A 25,565-nucleotide genomic window follows, 5' to 3' on the forward strand; every position below is an offset into this window, starting at 1 on the left:
TTGGCCTGGGGAGCGATGACCATTTAGACACATTCCAGGGTCCCATCTGGAGGCGTGGGCCCTGCTGAGGGGGGCTGAGGCTACTGCAGCCCCAAAGAGCCCCCTCTCCCTCCCACCCAGAGGCCTCACCTGGAGCTGGGCGGCCGTGACTCGGCCTGTGGCATTGAAGTCCAGTGACATCACCATGGAGAACCGGGTGGCACGGCGGCTGTGGCCGGTGAACACGGAGCCAAAGGCCCGGAGGACAGTGAAGGTGGCTCGAATCTTCTCCACTGGTGGGGCACAGACAGGGCATCACCAGTGGCCCGGGTGCTGCCACCCCCACCTCTCACAGGACCCCATTCTGGCCCCAGGCCCCAGCAGGGCCCCCTCCACTCCCCCAACTCAGCTCTAAGCCACACCTCTTCCGCTGCTGGGCTGGCCCTGTGCTGCAAGCAGGGGCGCGGGGGGAGCAAGAGTGAGCCCAGAAGGGGAGATACACACACCTAGGATTGATACAATCTGAGTGACAAGGGCTGCCCTAGGGCCTCCTGGGCCTGGTGGAGTCTAGGAGCAGGGCAGGGCATTCACATTCTTGGACCTGCTCTCGGGGAACGCCCATCACAGCCAGCTCAAAAAGCCCTGCAGTCCCAGGCTTTTTAACATAACTATTTAACGAGCACCCACTATGTGCTAGGCACCTGGATACAGCCTAGCCTGACTCCCACGCCCCCAACACACACTTTCAGCAGAACTACATTCTGGGAGGGCCTCTCCTTGCTGTATCCCCAGCTCCTAACAGGGCTCTAACCTGGGCCAGGTGCAGAACAGGTGATCAATAAAGCATTGGAATAACCCCAGTGGAGAAGCAGGATAGTACAGTGGTTAAACAAGCTTGAATATGGCCTCTCCCCCTTGTTAGTCACCTGATTTGGAGCGAATAAATTAACCTCCCTGTGCCTCAGATACCCCATCTATAAGATGGGGGTAATAATAGTACTTACTTACCTCATGTGGTTGCCACAAAGACTAAAAGATTTAATAATGTAAAGTGCTCAGAACATGCTCAAAATGTGGTGGTGTTAGTATTGTTTGTTATTATTAGAAAAGCAATACTGCCTGGGCCATATATTCTCAGCAGGGGGAATACTGCCCCCAAGAGGGCAGAAACCGATTCTTGAGGATGGGGGCAGTTTTCCTTTCTTATGTATAGAATAGAGCACAGATACATATATATATATGTCTGTGTGTGTCTGTATATATATACACACATACACACACACTGCATAAACAAATATATGGTGAATCTATGGCATTAACTTTTCATGGTGGGAGACGATTAGGAGAAAGAACAACTAAAAAGGCTCCTCAGAGGGGCAACAATACATTGAGAACACTGGCCCAGGGGTAATAGCTCTGGAGCCAAACTGTCTGTGTTTGAATCTCGGTGCTAGGATGTATGAGCTGTGTGGCCTTGGGCAAGCTGGTTAACCTCCCTGCGTTTTAATGGCCTCATCTATAAAATTCAAATAATAATAATGTCTACCTTATAGGGATGTTTTAAATAATAAATAAGTTAACCTGCTTGGAATAGAGCCTGGCGCGTAAGTCCTCAGCAAGCATTTACCACGATCACCATCAATATTGTAATTATTATCACCAATTGACACTATTTTTTACTGAAGTATAGTTGATTTACAATGTTGACACTCTTCCTTTAATGCCCAGCTCAAACATCATTTCCTCAAGGAAGCCCCCTGGCCCCTTCTCTGTGCTCCCTCCGCCTCTCCCCTCCCCAGCTCGGCCAGCAAGCGGTGCAGAGCATTCGAGTCTGGCACAGATGCGCAGCTGAGTCTCCCTTCCGGCTGTCAGTGCCTCCTTGTCTTTGTTTTTACTTATCGGGTCCTCTGCACAGTCCAGTGGGCTGTGCGCTGCACAAGGACACCACACCTAAGGGCACAGCATTTATATCAGATAGCCATAGGCCTGTATACTTATTAGGATGATAGCCCAGAACGCGGTGGGCAAGTGTTTGGTTCTAACAATGTCAATGTGTGACGACTGTTCCACATGTGGCAGTGAGTGTCTTAGGCAAGGAGTACCTGTTTCTAATTCACACAAAAGTACCCAACAGACTTGGGGTGGCCCTGCCCAGAAGCCAGCACGGGGTCTGCACACAGCTAGGTGCTCAGTGAACGCTAGCTGAGCAGATAGAAGAAAGAGCCGCCCAGCACCCCCTCCGACTCTCCCTTCCCTTCCCCCACGCCACCGCCCCCACCACGTCCCAGCTGCACGTCACCTGGAGACCACTGTACCTGAGACCCTGCCATCCACACTGCCTGCCATCCCCACCAGGTGCTCCAGGACCTGCTCGCAGCAGGTGGTCTTGCCAGCACCGCTCCGGCCCAGGGCCACGATGCTCTGGGCCCTCTGCTGGCTCAGCAGAGCCCAGTATGCCCGCTGGGCCAGGGAGCCAACGTGGGCGGGTAGGCCATCCCGGCAGCTCCTGGGCACCTGCAGGAAGATCGCCGGCATCAGCCTTCCCACCCAGCCGGGGCCCAGGGAGCACTCCACAATGCTCCAACCCGGCCTCAAGCCCAGATCCATGTCCATGCCTCCCATCCTACTCCAGCCTTGTCAGAGACGTTGTGCATTTTTCTGGGGAGAGCCCAGCCTGGAGATCTAGTCCTGCCACTGGCTCGCTGTGAGTCCTTGGGCAGCCTTGGACCCTGCTCTGAGCCTGGCCTCTTCTTCAGCCAATGAGAGGCTTGAAGTAGAGCTGCATTAGCTCATGGGGCTCATCTCACTTGCTACACAAAGGACCGGATCGTACCTGTCTGAAATGAAGCAGGTGGATAAAATGGCTCAATTGATGAGTGACATCTGCCATGGAAACAGAATGGGGCATGGGGGAATTGGCGGTACGTGTGCTATGTATTTGCTACAACAGATTTAGATACCAGAAGCCCCTTTGACTTCATTCATTCATCCATCCATACATTCATTCACTCAGTAAAAAAAAAAAATATTCATCGAGTGTCTACTACATAGCAGGCACTAACCCAGGCACTGGGGGCACAACACTACTCAAGGCGAATAAAGGAAATTTCTGCCAACCGTGAGGAGATATCATTATACACCTATTAAGATGGCTAAAAAACCTGTTTTTAATTTTTTTGACACACTACCAAGTTCTGGTTAAGACGCAGAGCAAGTGGAATTCTCCCACAATGCTACACAATACAGCCACTCTGGAGAACAGCTTGGCAGCCTCTTTTACAGTGATATGTACACTCGTCATACAACTGAGCAATCCCACTCCTAGGTATTTACCCAAGAGAAATGAACATTTGTGTTCACCAAAAAACCCTCTGTCGCTGGTTATATTGAGTAGGCATTCAAAATCATCAACAAACTAGAAACAACCCAAATGTCCCTCAACTAAAGAACTAAGATAACCAACCACCCTGGTTTTAGCACTGAAAGTCCCATGTCCCAGAAAAACCATTCCCTCCCATGGAAACCAGGACAACTGGTCCCCCTCTGAACACATAAACAAAGCTGCACAATAAAATACAATAGAATAAAAGAACTAATGGCTCACAGCTGCAACAATATGGGTGAATCTCAAATGAGCTGTGCATTGTGATAAGTGGAAGAAGCCGATTCCAAAGGTTACACGCAGTACAATTCCATTTTTATGACTTTTCAGAAAAGGCACAACTAGGGAAAAGGGACAAAAGAACAGATTAGTGGCTGCCAAGGGCGGGACATGGGGGAGGGGATGACCACAAGGGTATGGAGAACTTTTGGGGGTGATGGGAACTGTCCTGTAATTGATGGCGGAGACAGTTTCACAACTATACGTGTTTGTCAAAAACTTACAGAAGTGAACACTAAAAAAGGTGACATTAACTGTATGTAAATTATACCTTAATAAACCTGACTTAAGACAAAAAAAGCCCTGCCTGTCAAGAGCTTGCTTTCATTTGGGAGAAGACAGATGATAAAAAACCAACTAATTAAATTATACTGAACGGGAGTCATTCTAAAGCCATGAGCTTGGATGAGATCACCAAGGAAGTGGGCGTTTAAAGAGGGAGAGAGAAGAGGTGTAGGGATGGGGCACCCAGACTTGGAGAGATCAGGGACCAGCAAAGGAGGCTGAGAGGGAGGGCCAGCGGGACAGAAGGAAAACCAGGAGAGCGGAATTCCTGAGCTACGGAAGGGAGTGATGGCAGGAGGAGGGAAGGACCAGCCCCTGAAGTGCTGCTGAGGGTCAAGTCAGAGGAGGCTGGAGAATTGTCCGCTGGGCTTGGCAGCATGGAGGTCACTGTGACCTTGACAAATGTCTGCTTAGCCTGGTGGTTTTCAGGGAGAACGGAAGAGGGCGGTGGAGGTAGTGAGGGCAGTAGAAAGGCACCAAAGGGAGCAGGGAAACGGGCCTGGCTGGAGGAGGACCCTGGAAGCCCAGGATGCTAAGCAGGTGACAAGTGGGCTAGCATCCACCCTCCCAGCGGCTTGGCAGGACCAGGGGCACAAACTCCGGTGTGGCGGCCCTCCCCCTCCCCGAACCCCCAGCCTGGGGCTAAGGAGCACCCCCAGTGCACTGTTGGCCTTTCCTACCCCGAGGCCCCCAGGAACAGCAATGAGTCCCCATCCTGACACAAATCAAAAGGCTCACAGACCTACTAGAGAATGGACCTGAGGATATGGGGAGGGGGAAGGGTAAGATGTGACAAAGTGAGAGAGTGGCATGGACATATATACACTACCAAACGTAAAATAGATAGCTAGTGGGAAGCAGCCACAGAGCACAGGGAGATCAGCTTGGTGCTTTGTGACCACCTAGAGGGGTGGGATAGGGAGGGTGGGAGATGCAAGAGGGAAGAGATATGGGAACATATGTATATGTATAACTGATTCACTTTGTTATACAGCAGAAACTAACACACCATTGTAAAGCAATTATACTCCAATAAAGATGTTAAAAAAATAAATAACTAAAAAAGGCTCAGCAGGACCCCAAAGCTGGCAAAGTAGGACAAGCCGCCACACTGGCTGGACACAGCCTAAGGGAACGCAGCGGGCAGGGGGTCCTGAGGTCCGAGCCTCGGAGCCACCTCCCACTTTGGAAACATAAAGTTCAAGGGCCAGGCTATCCCAATCGTCAGCCTTCTCAGGCCTGCAGGGGAACAGGGAGGGTTCTGCAGACCCAGGCCCCGCAGTTACACACAGGTACCCCTGCATGCTTGCACACGGGCACGCTCAAGGGCACACGCACCCAACAGCTGCAGAGGCCTCTGCACACAGGTGTGCCCATCTACACGCCACGCAGTCACAGCACACTCACCCCAAAAGAGGCCTGCACCCCCAGGCACGCACCCAGCTCCCAGCCACCCGGCAGGCCCAGACCCCCAGTGAGAGAGGCCCCCAGCCCTGCCTGGACCCCTCCTAGCCCATCTTCAAGGAGGCCTCAGTCCCAGCCTCACCGCAGGTCTCTGCTCCCACCTGGTGGCCATTTGAGGAACCAGAGGGGACTCAGCCAAAGACAGAAGGCAGCTGTGGGTGTGGGAGGCAGCGTGACTTGAGGGGGACCCACGCCCACCGCAGGGTTACAGGGGCTTAGGGGGATCACGGGACTCAAGTTCCTCCTACCAGGTTGGGTCCCAATCCCCGCACTTTTAGGCTCTTTGACCCAGGCCGTGTAGCAGACGCCGCAATCGAGGACAGTCACGGTCGAGAGAACTGGGCTTGCGGAGAGACCTGTGACAAACACCCCTCCCAGGGGCCCCTAAGGAACCAGAGCAGGCTCTCAGGGCCTTGGGCTGCAGTAACACAAGCACAGCCTGCCTGGCAAGGGAGGGGAGAGTGCAGCGTCGCCCTTCCAGGCTAATGAGAACCTACTGTATAGCACAGGGAACTCAACTCAGTGCTCTGTGGTGACCTAAATGGGAAGGAAATCCAAAAAAGAGGGGATATATGTATATGTATAGCTGATTCACTTTGCTGTACAGCAGAACTATGCTCGAATAAAAATTAATCTTTTAAAAAAGGTGCCTTTTGTTATGTTAATGAGGTGACTTTTGGAAAGCCAAATATATATGAGATGACCAAATATATATATATATATTTTTTTTTCCTCCTTTCTAGATTACCAGTTTATTATAAAAGGATCTAACTCAGGAACAGCCATATGGAAGAGACGCACAGGGCAAGGTATGGGGAAAGGGGTGCAAAGCTTCCATGCTGTCCCACCCGGCACCTCCCTGTGTACACCAATCCAGAAGCTCTCCAAACCCCATTCTTTTAATTTCACTGAAGCTTCGTTATGTAGACAGGATTAACTGATTCAACCTCAAGGCCCTCTCCCCTTCAAGGGGGTGGGGGGAGGGTGGAAGAGACTGAAAGTTCCAATCCTCTAATTCTGGTTGGTTCCCCTGGCAACCAGCCCCTTCCTTAGGGGCTTTCCAAAAGTCACCTCATTAACACAAACTCAGGTGTGGTTGAAACGGTTTTGTTATGAATATCAAAAGACACTCCTATCTGGAAATTCCACAGGTTTTAGAAGTTTTGTGCCAGGAATGAGGGACAAAGACCACATATATATTTTATTATACCTACTCCCTAATACTAAATCTTACTGCTAATAAGGTAAGTACAATTAAAACTATAGTGAATGGCATTTTTCACAGAACTAGAACAAAAAATTTCACAATTTGTATGGAGACACAAAAGACCCCGAATAGCCAAAGCAATCTTGAGAACGAAAAATGGAGCTGAGGAATCACGCTCCCTGACTTCAGACTATATTACAAAGCTACAGTAATCAAGACAGTTTGGTACTGGCACAAAAACAGAAATATAGATCAATGGAACAGGATAGAAAGCCCAGAGATAAACCCACGCACATATGGTCACCTTATCTTTGATAAAGGAGGCAAGCATATACAGTGGAGAAAAGACAGCCTCTTCAATAAGTGGTGCTGGGAAAACTGGACAGGTACATGTAAAAGTATGAAATTAGAACACTCCCTGACACCATACACAAAAATAAACTCAAAATGGATTAAAGACCTAAGTGTAAAGCCAGACACTATCAAACTCTTAGAGGAAAACATAGGCAGAACACTCTATGACATACATCACAGCAAGATCCTTTTTGACCCACCTCCTAGAGAAATGGAAATAAAAACACAAATAAACAAATGGGACCTAATGAAACTTAAAAGCTTTTGCACAGCAAAGGAAACCATAAACAAGACCAAAAGACAACCCTCAGAATGGGAGAAATTATTTGCAAATGAAGCAACTGACAAAGGATTAATCTCCAAGATTTACAAGCAGCTCATGCAGCTCAATAACAAAAAAACAAACAACCCAATCCAAAAATGGGCAGAAGACCTAAACAGACATTTCTCCAAAGAAGATATACAGATGGCCAACAGACACATGAAAGAATGCTCAACATCATTAATCATTAGAGAAATGCAAATCAAAACTACAATGAGGTATCATCTCACACCGGTCAGAATGGCCATCATCCAAAAATCTACAAACAATAAATGCTGGAGAGGGTGTGGAGAAAAGGGAACCCTCTTGCACTGTTGGTGGGAATGTAAATTGATACAGCCACTATGGAGAACAGTATGGAGGTTCCTTAAAAAACTAAAAATAGAACTACCATACGACCCAGCAATCCCACTACTGGGCATATACCCTGAGAAAACCATAATTCAAAAAGAGTCATGTACCAAAATGTTCATTGCAGCTCTATTTACAATAGCCAGGACATGGAAGCAACCTAAGTGTCCATCATCAGATGAATGGATAAAGAAGATGTGGCACATATATACAATGGAATATTACTCAGCCATAAAAAGAAACAAAATGGAGGTATTTGTAATGAAGTGGATGGAGTTAGAGTCTGTCATACAGAGTGAAGTAAGTCAGAAAGAGAAAAACAAATACAGTATGCTAACACATATATATGGAATCTAAGGAAAAAAAAAAAGGGTCATGAAGAACCTAGTGGCAAGATGGGAATAAAGACACAGACCTACTAAAGAATGGACTTGAGGATATGGGGAGGGGGAGAGTTGAGATGTGACAGGGTGAGAGAGTGTCATGGACATATATACACTACCAAATGTAAAATAGATAGCTAGTGGGAAGCAGCCACATAGCACAGGGAGATCAGCTTGGTGCTTTGTGACCGCCTGGGGGTGTGGGATGGGGAGGGTGGGAGGGAGGGAGATGCGGGAGGGAGGAGATATGGGGATATATGTATATGTATAGCTGATTCACTTCGTTATAAAGCAGAAACTAACACACCAAAAAAAAAAAAAAACTATAGTGAAATACCATTTTCACCTATCAAATTGGCCACATGGAAAAGTTTGATATTACTCTGTGTTGGTGAGGACACTGGGGAACAGGCAATCTCATACACTGCTAGTGCAAGTATGAAGGGCAGCATCTACTGAAATTTTCAATGTATATTTCCTTTAATCCAGCAAGTCCACTTTTGTGGGCAATTCAGAACCCTCTCTAGAATAAGGGTCAGCAATTTTTTTTTTTTCCAAAAAGGGCGAAAATGTAAATATTTTAAGCTTTGGGCCATGTGGGAGATGACCAAATATATATTTTTGGTCTGAATGACCAAATATGTATTTTTCTTCATAAATCACAATATTGCACCCAGCTCAATAAAAATCTCCAAATGCTTTGCACATCAGCTGGCTTTGACAAGTCTTCACCTCTCCTCCCACCCCCTTCCTCTCTCCCTAAATCATGCTGAGTGTTTCTTGAAGAAATAGAAAAATCTTGGCTCCTCCAGCACATTGCCTCTCCACTCTCCATATCTGTGGTTGCCTCACTGACCCAGGTTGGCCACACGTCCCTTGCCAGCCACCTTACAGCCTGGTGAGATCCTGGACCTTCCAGATGAGCCTCCTGGCCTAGGGATGAGCAGTAATATTTCTCTCAAATGCTAGCATCTACTGATGTGTAGTTGGGGACTGCCTGGAGTGTTGTACTGAGAAGGATCCTGAGCTATGGCTGAACTAGCAAGAAAGTGTGTGGTGATCGACTAGCAATGTCTGCCATGGGTGCAGGAATGGTTAGGAGTGGTGCCTGTGCCAAGTATTTGCCATTTCCAGCCTGGTGCTTCCCCTGCCACAGTGAGGCAAGAGGCTGGTCAGTCTTTTGCTGGGAGGCTCCCCTGATTGCTCCATCACAGGGCTGTCTTTCTACCCCTGCTCCCTTGCTACCTGGAGTTTTGCTGTCTAATACAGCAGCCACTAGCCACATGGGGCTATTTAAATTTAAATTGATTAAAATTAAATTAAAACTTCAGGGGCTTCCCTGGTGGCACAGTGGTTAAGAATCCGCCTGTCAATGCAGGGGACACGGGTTTAAGCCCTGGTCCGGGAAGATCCCACATGCCTCGGAGCAACTAAGCCCGTGCACTACAACTACTGAGCCTGCGCTCTAGAGCCAGTGAGCCACAACTACTGAAGCCTACGCACGACAACTACTGAAGCCCGCGTGCCTACAGCCCGTGCTCTGCAACAAGAGAAGCTACCACAGTGAGAAGCCCTCACACCACAACGAAGAGCAGCCCCCGCTCGCCGCAACTAGAGAAAACCCGTGCACAGCAACGAAGACTCAACGCAGCCAAAAATAAATAAATAAATAAATAAAAAATGTTAAAAACACACACGTAAGATGATTTTTTTAAAAAAAAGATCTGTATGTAGAACACTGAGCACCTAAGGGCTTGATTATGGGCTGTTATCATTCAAACGGTACTGATATAGAACTTTTCAAAGCTTCTGCTTCTGAGGTTTACATGTGCTGCTATGCATAAGCCGGAAACTGATCATCACCATCTTTACATCACTTTGTGAAGTTATAACAATGGTGTTATGCATCTAGGGTTTTACAGGTAGTCCCAATTTTACATATTTAACACATTCTCCTGTCAAGAACCAAATACTTTATTTCAAAAATAAAATTACACTTCAGAACATAATATGGTAACCAGAGCCGGACCTAAGCTCCCACAATAACAACCAGAAAACTGGACAAAATATATGAAGTAACTGTTTTCAGACACAGAAGGGGCTACAGTCCCTGAAAGAAGGGAAGCAAACTAGGAGGACCCCAGACTGGGTCAGCTCTTGGCCTGGAGGCACTTTCTGAAATGTGGTGCTGGGAGGGGGACCCAAGCAGACCATGGTGGTCCTGCCGAGGCAAAGGCACCAGGAGTTCACGGAAGACGAGGTGCCTGGAAACACCAGAAAAATAAATGAAATGAAGAGCTATATAGCTATTATAAGCCAGTGGTGATGACAACTTACTAGGATATACTCAATCCAAAGAAGACTGGAAAAGAAAAAAGCAACAAGGAAACAAATAATACATGCGAGATTTAAATCCAACTAAATTGGTAATTATTTAAGTGTAAATGGTCTAAATAGTCTAATTACAAGGCAGAGATCAGAGAATAGACATACCATGCAAACACTAATATCAAGAAAGCTCGAGTGATGATAACAATATTAGACAAAGTAGACGTCAGAACAAATATATTATTACCAGGACAGACTTCTCATCATGACAAAAGTGGTAGATTCATCAAGATGACATAACAATCATAATGTGTGTGTACTGGGAATTCCCTGGCGGTAAGTGGTTAGGGGTCCATGCTTCCACTGCAGGGGGCACAGGTTCGATCTCTGGCCGGGGGACTAAGATCCCGCAAGCTGCATGGTACGACCAAACAACAAAAAAAAACTGTGTGTACCTATCACAGGAGATGCAACAATGCCTCTCCTAGGCGCTTACCAAAGAGAAATGACAGCATTTGTTCACAACAAGACTTGATGAAAAATATCCATAGCACCTTTACTCATAATTTCCCTGAACTGGAAACAACCCGATGTCCATGAAAAGTGAAGTGTGTTAATAAGTCCATACATTGGAATACTATTCAGCAATAAAAGAAACAAAAATCCCGACCCAAGCAACATGATAATGAACCTCAAGGAAGAACATGGTGCTGAGGCAAAGGGGCCAGACCCAAAAGAGTGCATAGGATTTGATTCTATTGATAGGATGTTCTAGAAAAGGCAAATATAATCTATCGTGACTGGACGCAGAAGCAGATCAGTGGTTGCCTGGGGCTGGGATGAACTATTTAGAAACGGGCAAGAATGTACTTTTTAAAGTGATGGAAATGGTCCATATATGGATTGTGGTAACAGGTACACGGGTGCACACTTTTGTCAAAACTCAAACTCTATACTTAAATTGGATGTATTTTATTGTGAGTGTTTTATACCTCAATAAAATTGCTTTTTAAAAGAACAAAAGCATACAGCATATTTATCAGTAAACAAAGAAAAATTAAGTAACAACTGGATCCTTAGATATGTGGTATCTCACGAGAAGGAAATCAGGCATATTCTGAAAGAGATAAGCTAAAAAGTAACAATAGAAGAAAAGGGCCCAAATCAATGTTCCCAATAAGCTATCCTATTTCAAGTTCTTTTCCATCACCAATTCTGAACCCACTTCTTGGTTTAAAAGTAGAAGCCACGGGCTTCCCTGCTGGCGCAGTGGTTGAGAGTCTGCCTGCCAATGCAGGGGACACGGGTTCGAGCCCTGGTCTGGGAAGATCCCACATGCCGCGGAGCGACTGGGCCCGTGGGCCACAATTACTGAGCCTGCGCATCTGGAGCCTGTGCTCCGCAACAAGAGAGGCCGCGATAGTGAGAGGCCCGCGCACCGCGATGAAGAGTGGCCCCCGCTTGCCGCAACTAGAGAAAGCCCTCGCGCAGAAACGAAGACCCAACACAGCCATAAAGCCCTCGCACAGAAACGAAGACCCAACACAGCCATAAATAAATAAATAAATAAATACAATTAAAAAAAAAAAGGTAGAAGCCACAAAACAAACCTAATTTCAATCTTCTGAAATAGTCACAGATTATATGGTAAGCAAATGAATTCTGAAAGAGCAAACTTTGAAGACAATGAATTAAAAAAAAATCAAAGCAGTGAAATATTTCCAGTAAGAAAAAAAGATTTCTTTGGAGAGTAAGTGCATCTTACAAGGGAAGAAAGAATATGTGCTTCTTGAAGAAGCTGTCATAGTTGCTCTCATTGTGTTCCACTGTTATGAACAGTCTCTTTGAGGGACTAAAGCAATTCTCTCTGCCCCCAACTCCATCCACACTTTGCTGGGATTTCTCTTGGAAACCAAATCACAAGAATCTTCTCTGTTCATCAGCGAGCAGAGTTGGGACAAAGCTCTGAACTCTAAGGCTGACCTAAAAGCATCATGCAGAACACAGAGCGGGTGTGACAATACTCTTCAGCAGACGGCCCTCTGTGCAAAGCAAGCAAGTCACCTTAATTCCGAGATGCATGAACACAGTCATCGCCCTACACCCTCAGGCTCTTGCCTGAGCCTTTCTTTCACCTTCTGGCCCCAAATGAACCCAAGCACATGGTACCCTGCAAGCCCCTGTGCCTTCCACCCGCTTTTGTACCACAACACAATTCACTGCAAATCTATCCTCCCATCTTCAGATGACCTCTCACCACCTCCACTGCTGGCCGCTGGTCCCAAAGCCGGGATCATCTCTTGCTGAGCGCTGCAGCATCTCCTGCTTCTGGCTTCCACAGCACCTAGACGATGCTGCATGAGCACTTGAGTCAGGGTGTGCCGCCCCAGTGCTCAAACTTTCCTGTGTCCCGTCCCAGGACCAGTAAAAGTGGAGATCCTCGTGATTGCCTAAAAAGCCTCGCCAACCACCCCCCACCTGTCTCGCGGTCCCTCGCACTCAGCCCCTTGGCTGCAGCCTCCTTGCTGTTCCTCCACCACGTGGTTCCAGTCTTAGGGTCTCTGCCCTGCTGAGCCCTCTGCCTGGACCCACTTCCTCCCAGTACACAGGGGCTCAGCCCTCACACCTCCCCAGGACGCTGTTCAACCGTCCCTTTATAAGTGGTGCCTTCTCCAAACACCCTATTTGAAACTGCCGCACACACCGGCAAGCCCTGCCCCCCTCTGGCCTCTACAATTCTCCACAACATTTACTACTGTGCGGACAGTGTGTATTCGTTGGTCTGTCTCCCGCGCCACCCCCCCTCCCGCTGGAATGTTAGCTCCAGGGACTTCCCTGGTGGTCCACTGGCTAAGTGCAAGGGGGCCCGGGTTCGATCCCTGGTCAGGGAACTAGATCCCACATGCCACAACTAAGAGCTCGCATGCTGCAACTAAAAGATCCCGCATGCCACAACTAAGACCCAGAGCAGCCAAATAAATAATTAAATAAATATATTAAACAAAGAATGTTAGCTCCATAGGGGCACCCATAGCAGTACTATTCACGGATGCATGGTACACAGTGAAATTTACTGAATGAATGACTGAATTTTTAGTAGATTTCAAACAAAGCCCGAGAACCACCTCATAGCATATCTCTACATTTCCTGGTCTTGACTTTGACTAGAAGTAGGAATACTAAAATAAATCAAAGATAATGTATAAAACCCTCAGAAAAGGTATTTCCAAAAGAGCTAAAACCAGGGGATATTATGACAGTGCACTGCCACCTGGAATTTCAGGCGTTTGGGGCTCCTGAAGTCCTAAAACCACCCAATCATCCCTCTACTGTCAGTTCAAGAAGCTGACGGTCAATTTTTCCAGTACAGGTGATGTTTCCTAGGTCCTTAGAACTCTCCAGGAATATATATTAAGACCCCAGCTTTGCTAATATTGCTACAGCATGTAGTATTTTCCCTTAATTATGCGGACCCAGGCAACGAGACAGCTACAAAGTTGAGTCAGTTGCAGATGTTGGCTGATTGGCTAGACTTTCCTTTTGGCTAAGAGTGGTTTCCCCACACTTGCCATGGGATCTAAACTCATGGCTCTGAAACATCACCAGTAGCCCCTTCCAAGAATTTCGGACACTTCTGGGCAGTAGTAAACACTCCTTACAGCTGTCTGATACTGGCATGCCAGAGGTCTGTGGGTTTCACATCCATCCTTTTGCAGAGTGAGCTGGTGGCAGGTGCAAAGTCCTCTGTGGCCTGACGCTGTTCTAGTCTCCCCTATGTGCCTTTTTGTTTAATAAGACATTTCCAATGGAGCACTTAAAATATATTAGATTCTCAATGTCTCATTCAACAAAGCACATAAAGCAGAGACCTGTGCACTGCCCCCAAATTCTGGATTTTAGTATCATAATATATTAACTAGGAATTGTATAGTTTATATGTTTTTTTAAAAACAAACTCCAGCACTATTTACAATAGCCAAGACATGGAAGCAGCCTAAATGTCCGTCCACAGATGAATGATTAAAGATGATGTGGTATATATCAATATATACACAATGATATATTATGCAGCCATAAAAAAGAATGAAATAATGCCATTTGCAGCAACATGGACGGACCTAGAGATTATCATACTAAGTGAAGTGAGTCAGACAGAGAAAGACAAATATTACATGATATCACTTATACATGGAATCTAAAAAAATGATACAAATGAACTGATTTACAAAACAGAAACAGACTCACAGACATAGAAAACAAACTTATGGCTACCGAAGGAGAAAGGTGAGGAGGGATAAATTAGGAGTTTGGGATTAACAGATACGCACCATTATATATAAAATAGATAAACACAAGGACCTACTGTATGGCACAGGGAACTACATTCAATATCTTGTAATAACCTATAATGGAAAAGAACCTGAAAAAGAATATATATACGTATAACTGAATCACTTTGCTGTACACCTGAAACTAACACAACATTCTATCAACTATACTTCCATTAAAAAAAAACCCAGGGCTTCCCTGGTGGCGCAGTGGTTGAGAGTCCGCCTGCCAATGCAGGGGACGCGGGTTCGAGCCCTGGTCTGGGAGGATCCCACATGCCACGGAGCAACTAGGCCCGTGAGCCACAATTACTGAGCCTGCGCGTCTGGAGCCTGTGCTCCGCAACAAGAGAGGCCGCGATAGTGAGAGGCCCGCGCACCGCGATGAAGAGTGGCCCCCGCTTGCCGCAACTAGAGAAAAGCCCTCGCACAGAAACAAAGACCCAACACAGCCAAAAATAAATATAAATAAATAAATTTTTTTTAAAAAATTAAAAAAAAAAAACCCCGATGTGTGCTCATTTCCCCACTAACTTTTCCTGGTGACAGACAGAAAATAGCAGTTGTGAAGTGCCTACCTCCTATTCAGGCTCTGCTTTTTGGGGGATGGGCAAACTTGGTCACATTATTTTAACTAGCATAGAAAACACTAGTGCTGTGTTTAGTACACAGGTGGCCATCACTGTCTTAAACCAATAGTAATTCCCATCAACCACGGGCTCAAAAGAGCTCAGGGAAAATTAAATAGCAACCACCTAAAAGATCAGAGAGAGTTGCCAGCCTGCAGATCAGGGGTCTGGTGGTCACATGCCAGGGTTCCTATAGTTCTAGTGATTAGCAGATGTGAAAGGATTGTGCCATTCCAGTAAAAGTGTAGCTCTTCTGAATTTTTCTGGGAAGAGATAATCATGGCTGGTCTTAGAACCTGAATGATGTCTTGTAAAAGGAAAACCAGCCCAAATAAACTGGTTTAAAATAAACAAACAAACAAAAAAGACAACTAAATTTCTCATAGGACTGGTTTAAGCCTTTTTACTCTCTTTGAAAGCTGCCACAATTTTCTCAGATGTCCCCAGTTTTCAGAGCTGCAGAGGCTGCGTGGCAGGGCAGGTGGCGTCTCCAACCCGGGGCGCCAATACCCAGGCTTGTGGGAGCCAACAAAGATAAGGAGTCAGCCCAAAGGACTGCCTACCAGTGGGGTTTGGACTAACAGCCTTTCCCTCTTCTTCAGGGTCTTTCCTCTCTAGGCGGCATTTCTGTTTAGAGATGCAAGTTGAAAGTGCAGAATCTGTGTCCATCATTTCTGTGGGTTCCTCACCACCCGTTGCCTGTGGCTGCCAGGCCTGTGGCTGCCTGGCCCCTACTCCTAGCTGTGTGACTGTGGACATGTCACCTCACCTCTCTGAGCCTCCCTTCCTGTACAATGGGGCTGTTGATGACACTGGCAGCCCCTTAGGATTGTGGGGAAGGTGGTGAAGTGTGGAGCATACCGTTGGCACTCCATAAATGCACCAGGCACTGCTGTCTCTCATTTTTTACAGTACAGCTCTTGTCTTCCACAGATGGAGAAACTGAGATCCAGAGAGGGCCAGTGTCTTGTCCAATGTCGCTGAGCCTATACCTTGCTGGTTCCAGCTCTGGCCTTAGCCATTCTCCCTGCGCAACCCCAAACAACCAGCAGGGCTGGGCCTCTGGGTAGACCAGGCAGGGGTCTCCTGGGCTGAGGGAGTGGGGAGGGTGTGGCGTGGAGGAGAGCATCAACAGTAATACCGCCTTGCTGAGGGCCTTACTTGTATTCTCATTAAATCCTCAAAAAGCTATGAAAGTGGTGTTACTGTCTTCTTCATTTTACAGATGAGGAAACTGAGGCTCAGAGAGGTGAAGTCACTTGCTCAAATCACACAGTGGTGGGAAGAAGGGTCTTACTTAACCCCAGCCCCAGATCTATTTGTTGAATGAAGGAAGAGACAGTGGATGATCCGGGGACATACAGTGAATTCTTGGTTTGGGGGAGTTCAGCCTGCCTCCCCCAACCCTGAAATGGTGAAGGGCTACAATGCCAGCATCTTCTGGGCTTCTGGCTCTTTTGAAGCTCTCAGAGCTCCAGAAGAGGACAGCCCTAACCTCACCCCACTCCCCATGCCCACCTCTAGCTGGCAGAAGCCTCCCCTGCACAAGCTCAGCCCCAGGGAGCAGCAGCAGGGCAGCATTTAGAACTGCAGGGGGCCACACCCACACGGCACCTGCCCAACCAACGTCTGCTCTGTGCAACCAGGCAACGTTCAGAGGCCCATCAGTCTTTCTCCCCAGGACTGCTCCAGCTCCAGCCATGGACCTGGAGTCTTAGCACCTGGTCCCATTGTATATGTTGTCTCCTCCAAGCCTGGCACCTCCCCCCACCCCCCAGTCTCCTACAGCCCTCCAGCCTCCAGGAGGAGGGTCCTGGCTGTGGACCCCATGTGCCTGCAGGCCTCCAGGTGCACTGTTTGCAGTGCACCCTCAAGGAGACACAGGGAGGTGTCTCAGCCTCTGATTCCCCAAGTGGGAAGGCCAGTCCCAAAGTCTCATAGGAAGAAAGCAGAATCCCCCACCTGAAAAGATATTCACAGTAAGCCTCCCAGGAGGTGCTGTGACCCCATTTTATGTGAAAACTGAGAGTCACGAGTGAGTGGATGAGAGTTTCGGAAATGGAAACTGGAGTCTCCCACCCCCTGTCTTATCAGTAACTGGCCCTGCTTCATGGGGCTGGGGATGTCAGCAGGGGCCTCACCCTGATGATGTAGTGGAAAGAGACTGAACTGTGGCTCCACGGTTTCAAGCCAACCTCACTTTCTTCAGTCTGTAAAATGGGAGGATAAGGTTTCTGTATCAGTTTTCTAGTGCCGTGTAACAAACCATCCCAAAGTGTAGTGATGGGGTCCTAAGTAGCAATAAAAATAATAGCAATTATTTGTTCATAGTAGGAACTCAAAACGTGTTACATTAACAATTCTCATTTTACAGATGAGGATCAGAGAAGTTGAATAACTTACCCAGGGTCACACAGCTAATTAGTGGAAGAGCTGGAATTTGCACCCAGGGCTATCTGATTCCCAAGCTCATGTTCACGGCTGCTATCCTCTGCAGCTGTGCCAGAGCGTGTTATTCAGTTCCAACATTAATAGGGATTAATCATTTACAGTACTTATTCTGGGTTGCAAGCCCTGTTTCTCCCTTCTGACCCTCTCCCTCATTGTTCTCAGACAATGAGAATGTCTGGCCACATTTCAAAGAAGCCAGTTGACTGCTCTGCTTCTCATCTATATCCCAGGGTCAAGGGCAGTTGATCCAGGCACAAAGTAGAAACCAGGGGTAATTAGTCTGAATAAGTCACCCACCCATACCTGCAAAGACTGAGTAAATAAACTCGACTTCCACTCTCTCCAGGCTGTAATGAGGCACTCCAACCCCCTTCTGGCGGGACAGGGGTATGGTGGTGCCAGAGAAGGCTGAGTATGGAGTCAGGACTTTCATCCCTGCCAGATGATGAGGAAGTCCTCCACTCCTCAGTGTCAGTGGATTTTGGAGAGAGCCTGGACTTCCAACAACACCCAGACATAAAGAGGTGGCCTCCCTCGCCCCACTGGGGTGATGTCAGAGGAGGCTTTTACCACCACTCAGTATTACTGAGGCCACTCTCCCTACCCTTGATGTCAGTGAGGTCACATGGGGAGCACTAATGAGGCACTCATACCCCTCCCTCCCACTGATGTATCACTGGAGCCCTAGTGGGGAGCTGGAACTCCACTCTCCTGTCCCATCCTGACCAGCAGTAAGGAGAACCTCAGCCCTCGAGGGTTAATGGAGGCCAACTGGGAGACCTGGATTCCACACTCAACTGGCAGTAATGAGGCAAGACCCTCTTCCCCTTGAGCAGGGTCAGAAAATCCAGCTAAAACAGCACATTTAAATAAGATCCAGAGTCTCATCATACTCATAATGTCCAGGTTTCAACAGATAATTACTCATCACATCAAGAACTAGGAAGATTTCAAACGGACTGAACAAAGACAATCAGTAGATGCCCACACTGATGTGACAGGGGTGTTGAAGTATCTGACAAGGATTTTAAAGCAGCCATCGTAAAAATCCTCAAATAAGCCATTAAGAATATACTTGAAATCAATGAAAAAATAGAAAATCTCGGCAAAGAAAGAGAAGATATAATGAAGAACCAAACTAAAAGTTTAGAACTGAAAAATACAATAATGAAAAATTAAAAGAAATTAATGGGTGGGTTTAAGATTAGGATAATGGAGACACAGGGAAATATCAATGACCTTGAAGACACAGCAATAGAAATTACCCTGTCTGCAGTCAAATGCTCTACCACTGAGCTATACCCCCAGAAATTACCCCAACTGAACAACAAGGAACATAGTCTCAGGGACATGTTATATTCACACCATCAGAGTCCCGGAAGAAGAAAAAGAAGGCGGGGTGAATAAGTACTTGAAAAAGTAATGGCTGAAAAGTTCTCAAATTTGACAAAAGACATAAACCTATAGATTCAAGAAGCTGCGTGAACTTCAAGCTGAACAAACCCAAAGAAATGCACACCAAGACACATCGTAGTCAGATTTCTGAGAACCAATGACAGAGAAAACAGTCTGGAAAGCAGTGAAAGAGAAATGACACACTATTTATCAGTGAAAAACTAAGTGATGGCGAATTTCTCATCAAAAATCATGCGAGCCAGAAGAAAGTGGTACACCATTTCTTGAGTACTGAAAAATAAGAACTGTCAACCTAGAATCCTAGATCTAGTGAAAATGTCCCTTAGGAATGTATGGGAAATGAAAACATTCTCAGATGAAGGAAAGGAAGAATAAAAGTGCTTTATTTGCAGGTGACTTGATTGTCTATAGAGAAAAATCCCAAGGAATCTACCAAAAAAGAAAAACCAACACAAAACAAACAAAAAAAGCACAACAACCCAGAGAACAACAAAACTCTAGAATAAATAAGTGACTTCAGCGGTTTGCAAGATAGACATAAACTTACATAAAGATTAATTAAAATCAATTACATTTCAATAAACTACTATCAAAAATCCAGAAATAACAAAAATAAAATCACCGTATCAATAAAATAGTAATTAGGAGGAGGTGATCGGTTTATCCTGCACATAAGAACAGTCTGTGAGCTGGAAGCATTCAGACCCACAGTGGAATGAAGCTCAGAGTTACATTGCTATAGAACTGCTTATACAGTGAAAATGCAGAAGCTGTTTATTCTTTACAAAGGTTGTTTATAGCATTGGGGTTTTTCCTAATGACAGGGGATTAGTTAAAAGCGGTTATCTTATTCCAATTTTGGAAAACAGTTTGTTTCATTTATGATTTTCAGAGGCATTTACAAGAAACAACCCAAGTTGAGTTTTGGTTACACAGCAGGATAAGCTAAACTAAGTATCACTTATGTGGCTTAACAGGTTTTGTCTACTCAAGAGAATTTTCAAGTCCAGTCTCCATTTTGTATTTAATTTTAACACCAGCAATGAACACACGGACAAAATTTAAAAATATTGATACAATTAACATTTACAACAGCTGAAAAAAAAGAGAAATTCTTAGGTGTATTTCTAATAAAACATACACAGAACTTGCATGCTGAAAACCACACAACACTGTGAAAGAAATCAAAGAAGATGTAGACAAAGGAAGCTGCATACCATGGTCATGAATCGAAAGAGTCAACCTAGTAAACATATCAATTGCCTATGGACGATTTACAGGTTTAATGTAATTCCTATTGAAATACCAGCAAGATTTTTATCGTTATAGATGAGATTATTACAATATTTATATGGAAAAGCAAAGGAACTAGAATAGCTAAAACAAAAATTTTTTTAAAGAAGAAAATGGGAGGAATCAGTCACCTGATTTCACAACTTATTTTATAGGTACAGTAATCAAGACTTTGTGGTATTGACAGAAGAACAGGTGCATAGATCAATGCAAAATGATAGATAACTCAGAAATAGACCCATAGCAATATTCCCAACTGAGTTTTGACAAAGGGCCAAAAGCAATTAATGGATGAAAGATGTTCCTTTTCCAGAAATGATGCTGGAGCAATTGGACATCCAAAAAAAAAGAAAAAAAAAAACTACAACCTAAGTGTCACATGATATACAAAAAGTAATCAAAATGGATCACAGATATAAATGTAAAACTATAAAACTTTTTGGAAAAACTTCTGTAAGAAAATCTTTAAGATGTGAGGCTAGGCAGAGGCTTAGAACTGACACACCCAAAGCAAAAACCTTAAAAGGAAAAACTGATAAACTGGACTTCATCAAAATTAAAATATTTTTGCTCTGTGACCTTGTTAAGAGGAGGAAATAAACTGTAGATTAAGAGAAAATATTAGCAACAAACATCCAAAAAAGCAGTATTGTCTAAATATGTAAAGAACTCCAGACATATCAGACATTACACTGAAGAACTGACAAGTACAGATTCTTTTAAAGCATAGATGTTTCTAATTAAAAAATCTTATAATGTTTTAGGTCATAAGGAAAGTCTCAGTAGATTCCAAAGACTCAGCATCATACAAACACATTATCTGTGTATAAAATAACTCTCAAATATCAACAATAAAAAACAAACACCCCAATTTAAAAATTGGTAAAAGACACGAAGAGTCATTTCACCAAAGAGGAATTTACAGAGAAAAAATAATTTTTGACATTCATTAGCCATCAAGGATGAAAACCACAATGAGATACCACTATATATCTATCAGAACGGCTAAAATAAAAAATAGTGAGAACACCAAATTTTGCTGAGGTTGGAGAGGATCTGGATCATTCATAGATTGCTGGTAGAATGTAAAATGGTACAGCCATTCCAGGAAACATTTGGGCAGTTTTTACCAGTAAACTAAACATGCCCCAGCAATTGCGCATCTCTTTTTTCCCCAGAGACATGAAGACTTATGTTTACACAGAAACCTTGTACATGGATGTTTATAGCAGCTATATTCATAATAGCTAAAAACTAGAAAGAACCCACATGTCCTTCAGTGGGTGAAAGGCTAAACTAACTGTAGAACGTCCATACTACCAAATACTAGTTAGCCATAAAGAGGAAGAGACTATTTATTTACCTAACATCTTGGATGAACCTTCAGAGGATTACGTGAGTGAAAAAAGCCAATCTCAAAAGGACTGTATGGTGTATTTACACAACATTCTTGCAACTACAGAGAAAAAAAAGTAGTGGAATCCAGGGGTTAAGGAGAGGCTGCATGGAGAAGGGAAGGGGATGTGGGAATTAAAGGGATATGAGGGACCCTTGTAGTGATGGATCAATTCTGTATCCTGACTGGACCAATGTCAATATCCAGGTTGTGACATTGTACTATTGTTTTGCAAGATGTTACCATTAGGGGAAACTGGGTCAAAGATCCGTGGGATCTCTTTGTATTATTTCTCACAACTGCGTGTGAATCGACAGTGATCTCAAAATAAAAACTTTGATTACAAAAAAATGAGGCATCTCATTCGCAGCGGGATCATTCGGTACTTTTCCAGCCCCCTGTTTTCCAGAAGGAAGCACCCCCATTGCAGTGAGACTCCAAGATTATTAAAGTAGGATTAATTTTAATATTCTCCAAGCTTTGTCCACGTCTATCACTCAGTGAGGCGTCCTGCCTACTCAAATTACTCTACGGGCTTCTAGTCTCTCATTTATGTCATATTATTATTCGTTAATGCATCCAAAGGACTAATTGACTCACCTTCCAGGGTCCAGGACTGTTGAGGAGATTTCAGGTGATTACGCAAATAAAGTACTCAGCGTAGCATCTGGCACATATAAGTAGAGCTTAATGTTAGTCAAAAAGGGCAAAGTCTAGCTGGGGAAAGCCTGCTGGGACTCCATTTGGGCCCAGCCTTCCTCCTTGGCACACCTGCCTCCCTCAGACAGACAAGAGCCGGCGCAAAATGGCGCGGGTCTTGGCGGAGGAATTGGCCTTCTCTCCGGGATGCGGGCGGGGCGGGGTGGGGCGGGGGCGGGGACGCCCCAGTCCAGCCCCAGTCAGGAGGCCCTGGTTGGACAGGGTGTTGAGGGGGCGGGGCCTCAGCGCAGGGCGTGGTCTGCATTGCCCGCGCTTTTTCGTCCAGGCCCTCAGCAGGGAGGAGGCAGAGGTACCGCTTTAAAGTAGCCCACCTAGAGTCCGTCATACAGAGTGAAGTAAGTCAGAAAGATTAAAACAAATACGGTATGCTAACACATATATATGGAATCTAAAAAAGAAAAAAAAAGGTTCTGAAGAGCCTAGGGGCAGGACAGGAATAAAGACGCAGACGGAGAGAATGGACTTGAGGACATGGGGAGGGGGAAGGGTAAGCTGGGACGAAGTGAGAGAGTGGCATGGACATATATACACTACCAAATGTAAAATAGCTAGCTAGTGGGAAGCAGCCGCATAGCACAGGGAGATCAGCTCGGGGCTTTGTGACCACCTAGAGCGGTGGGATGGGGACGGTGGGAGGGAGACGCAAGAGGGAGGGGATATGGGGATGTATGTATACGTAGAGCTGATTCACTTTGTTATACAGCAGAAACTAACACGCCATTGTAAAGCACTTATACTCCAATAAAGATGTTTAAAAAAAAAAAATCTCCTGACAAAAAAATAAAATAAAGTAGCTGAGGCTTCACAGACGACGCCTCAGGCATCTTGGCCCTTGTGAACGGAAAGCGCTGAGGGGAGTGTATTGTGGTGAATGATAGTCCTGTGAACTGAGGGTTGAACAAAAACCGGTATAAAGGACAGGTACACACCTTTTGACAAATGCGAAATGCCTTTGTTTTTGAATGCCCGTGGAACGTTCTACATTAAAGCCTGATAATTTTACTTTTCTAAATTTTTAAAAAACTTTTTTATTGAAGTACAGTTGATATATAATAAATACCATATAAGTTACAGGTGTACAATATAGTGATTCACAACTTTTAAAGGTTATACTACATTTATAGTTATTCTAGAATATTGCCTATATTTCCTGTATTGTGCAATGTATCCTTGTAGCTTATTTTATACATAATAGTCTGTACCTCTTATTCCCCTACTTCTATCTTGATGCTCCCCCCTTTCCCACTGGTAACCATCAATTTGTTCTCTATATCTGTGATTCTGTTTCTTTTTTTGTTATATTCACTAGTTTGTTGTATTTTTTAGATTCCATATTTAAGTGATATCATATATTTGTCTTTCTCTGCCTGACTTACTTCATCCAGCGCAATACCCTCCAAGTCCATCCATGTTGTTGCAAACGGTTCTTTCTTTTTTTATGGCTGAGTAGTATTCCAGTATTCCTGCACGTACATACCACGTCATCTTTATCCGTTCATCTGTAGACAGACACTTAGGCTGCCCCCGTGTCCTGGCAGCTGTGAACAGTGCTGCTGTGAACACCCAGGTGCATGCATCTTTCCAAGCCTGATGAATTTTAATAGATACATGGCCATGAAATATCACTGCATGCAGTGTTGAATTTTCATGATTATTGGTTAGTTTGCCTGCTGGTTGCACTGATCCGCATTTATGTCTGTTATTTTATACATGGTTTAGAATTAGATTCAGGGTCAACAAATACAGTAGCCTTTTTAACACACTTTTGATTCTTCTGAGTTTTATCCTTAAGCATCTGTCACTTCCTGGAATCCACTCCAACCAGGAGGAAGAGAGGCATTCCAATGCCTATGAAATGGAATCTGAGTTTTTAAAACTACAAATTTGCATGATTCAGTTCTTCATGATTGCAAAACATTTATTTCTTGATATTTTGGTTTTTCGAAAACTGGTGCTTTCGAAAGAGATGTTAATTGAGCTGTTTTAATTTGACATCATTTTGACGTCAGTAATAATTTGGATAGCAGTAGTGAATTTGGGTCCAATTTCATATTCAGGGTGTAGGTTCATGTAATCGGAACTTTTCCACTTATTTTCAATTTGATAACTTCCCTGTGTTACCCTCTCCCTGAGTTATGATAATTCTTTTCTGACACTTTTGAATATGTTTTATTAAACTTTAGGTGACTTTTTTTTTTTTTTTGGTAAATTAAAACATGGAAATCCTCATGAGTATTTCAGTATGTCATAGTGCATTGAACATTAACTAAAAGAATTCCTCTGGGGTTTCATTGCCCTCGTTTTGGTCCTTTAAACTGAGTGAACAAGATTCTGTACTCTCTTCTGGGGGCTTACTTTATATGTTGGCAATACATAATGCAGTCTTTTAATCATTGTAACAGCTTTATTGAGATACAGTTCACTTACAATACAAGTCACACTTTAAGGTGTGAAATACGTCATTTTTTAGAATATTTACAGAATGCTGCAATATCACCACAATCAATTTTAGAAGCTTTACATAATTCCCCCCAAAGAAATACCTTACTCATTAGCAGACAACCCCTATTTCTCCTAACCCCTAAGGCCTAGGCAAACACTAATTTACTCTCTATTTCTGTGGATTTACTTATTTTGAACATTTCATATATATGGAATAACGCAATGTATGACCTCTTGTGTCAGGCTTCTTGGCTTAGTGTAATGTTTTCAAGATCCATCCATATTGTAGTGTGTATCAGTACTTGATTTATTCTTTATTGCTGAATAATATTCCGTTGTATAGCTAGAGCACAGTTTACTTATCCATTCCTCAGTTGATGGACGTTTGGGTTGTTTATACTTTTTGGCTATTATGAGGAATGCTGCTGTGAACATTCATGTACAGGGTGTTGCGTGAACATACGCTTTTATTGCTTTTGAGTGTATACCCAGTAGTGAAATTGCTGGGCCATATGGTAAATCTCCGTTTCACTGTTTGAATGAATACCTGCAAGAC

The 25,565-nt window shown here is 44.7% G+C and overlaps 1 protein-coding gene across 2 annotated transcripts in view; it reads right to left on the bottom strand.

Moving 5' to 3' along the window:
• Positions 1-22,648, bottom strand: part of LOC103014975 (unconventional myosin-XVIIIb-like) — a 44,675-nt gene extending 22,027 nt beyond the window's left edge. The window contains exons 1-4 of one of the 2 annotated variants that reach the window (XM_057527295.1): positions 22,448-22,648; positions 17,433-17,501; positions 2,295-2,493; positions 130-272 (exon numbers count right to left, since the gene is read on the bottom strand). In XM_057527295.1, the coding sequence (XP_057383278.1) occupies positions 130-272; positions 2,295-2,325 (174 nt within the window). In that variant the 5' untranslated portion in view covers positions 2,326-2,493; positions 17,433-17,501; positions 22,448-22,648. The remainder of the gene's footprint in view (positions 1-129; positions 273-2,294; positions 2,494-17,432; positions 17,502-22,447) is intronic. The other variant, XM_057527294.1, reaches the window with a different exon arrangement.
• Between the last annotated feature and the right edge of the window lie 2,917 nt (positions 22,649-25,565).

This window comes from Balaenoptera acutorostrata, chromosome 13 (assembly GCF_949987535.1).
Source record: "Balaenoptera acutorostrata chromosome 13, mBalAcu1.1, whole genome shotgun sequence".
NCBI lineage: Eukaryota > Metazoa > Chordata > Mammalia > Artiodactyla > Balaenopteridae > Balaenoptera > Balaenoptera acutorostrata.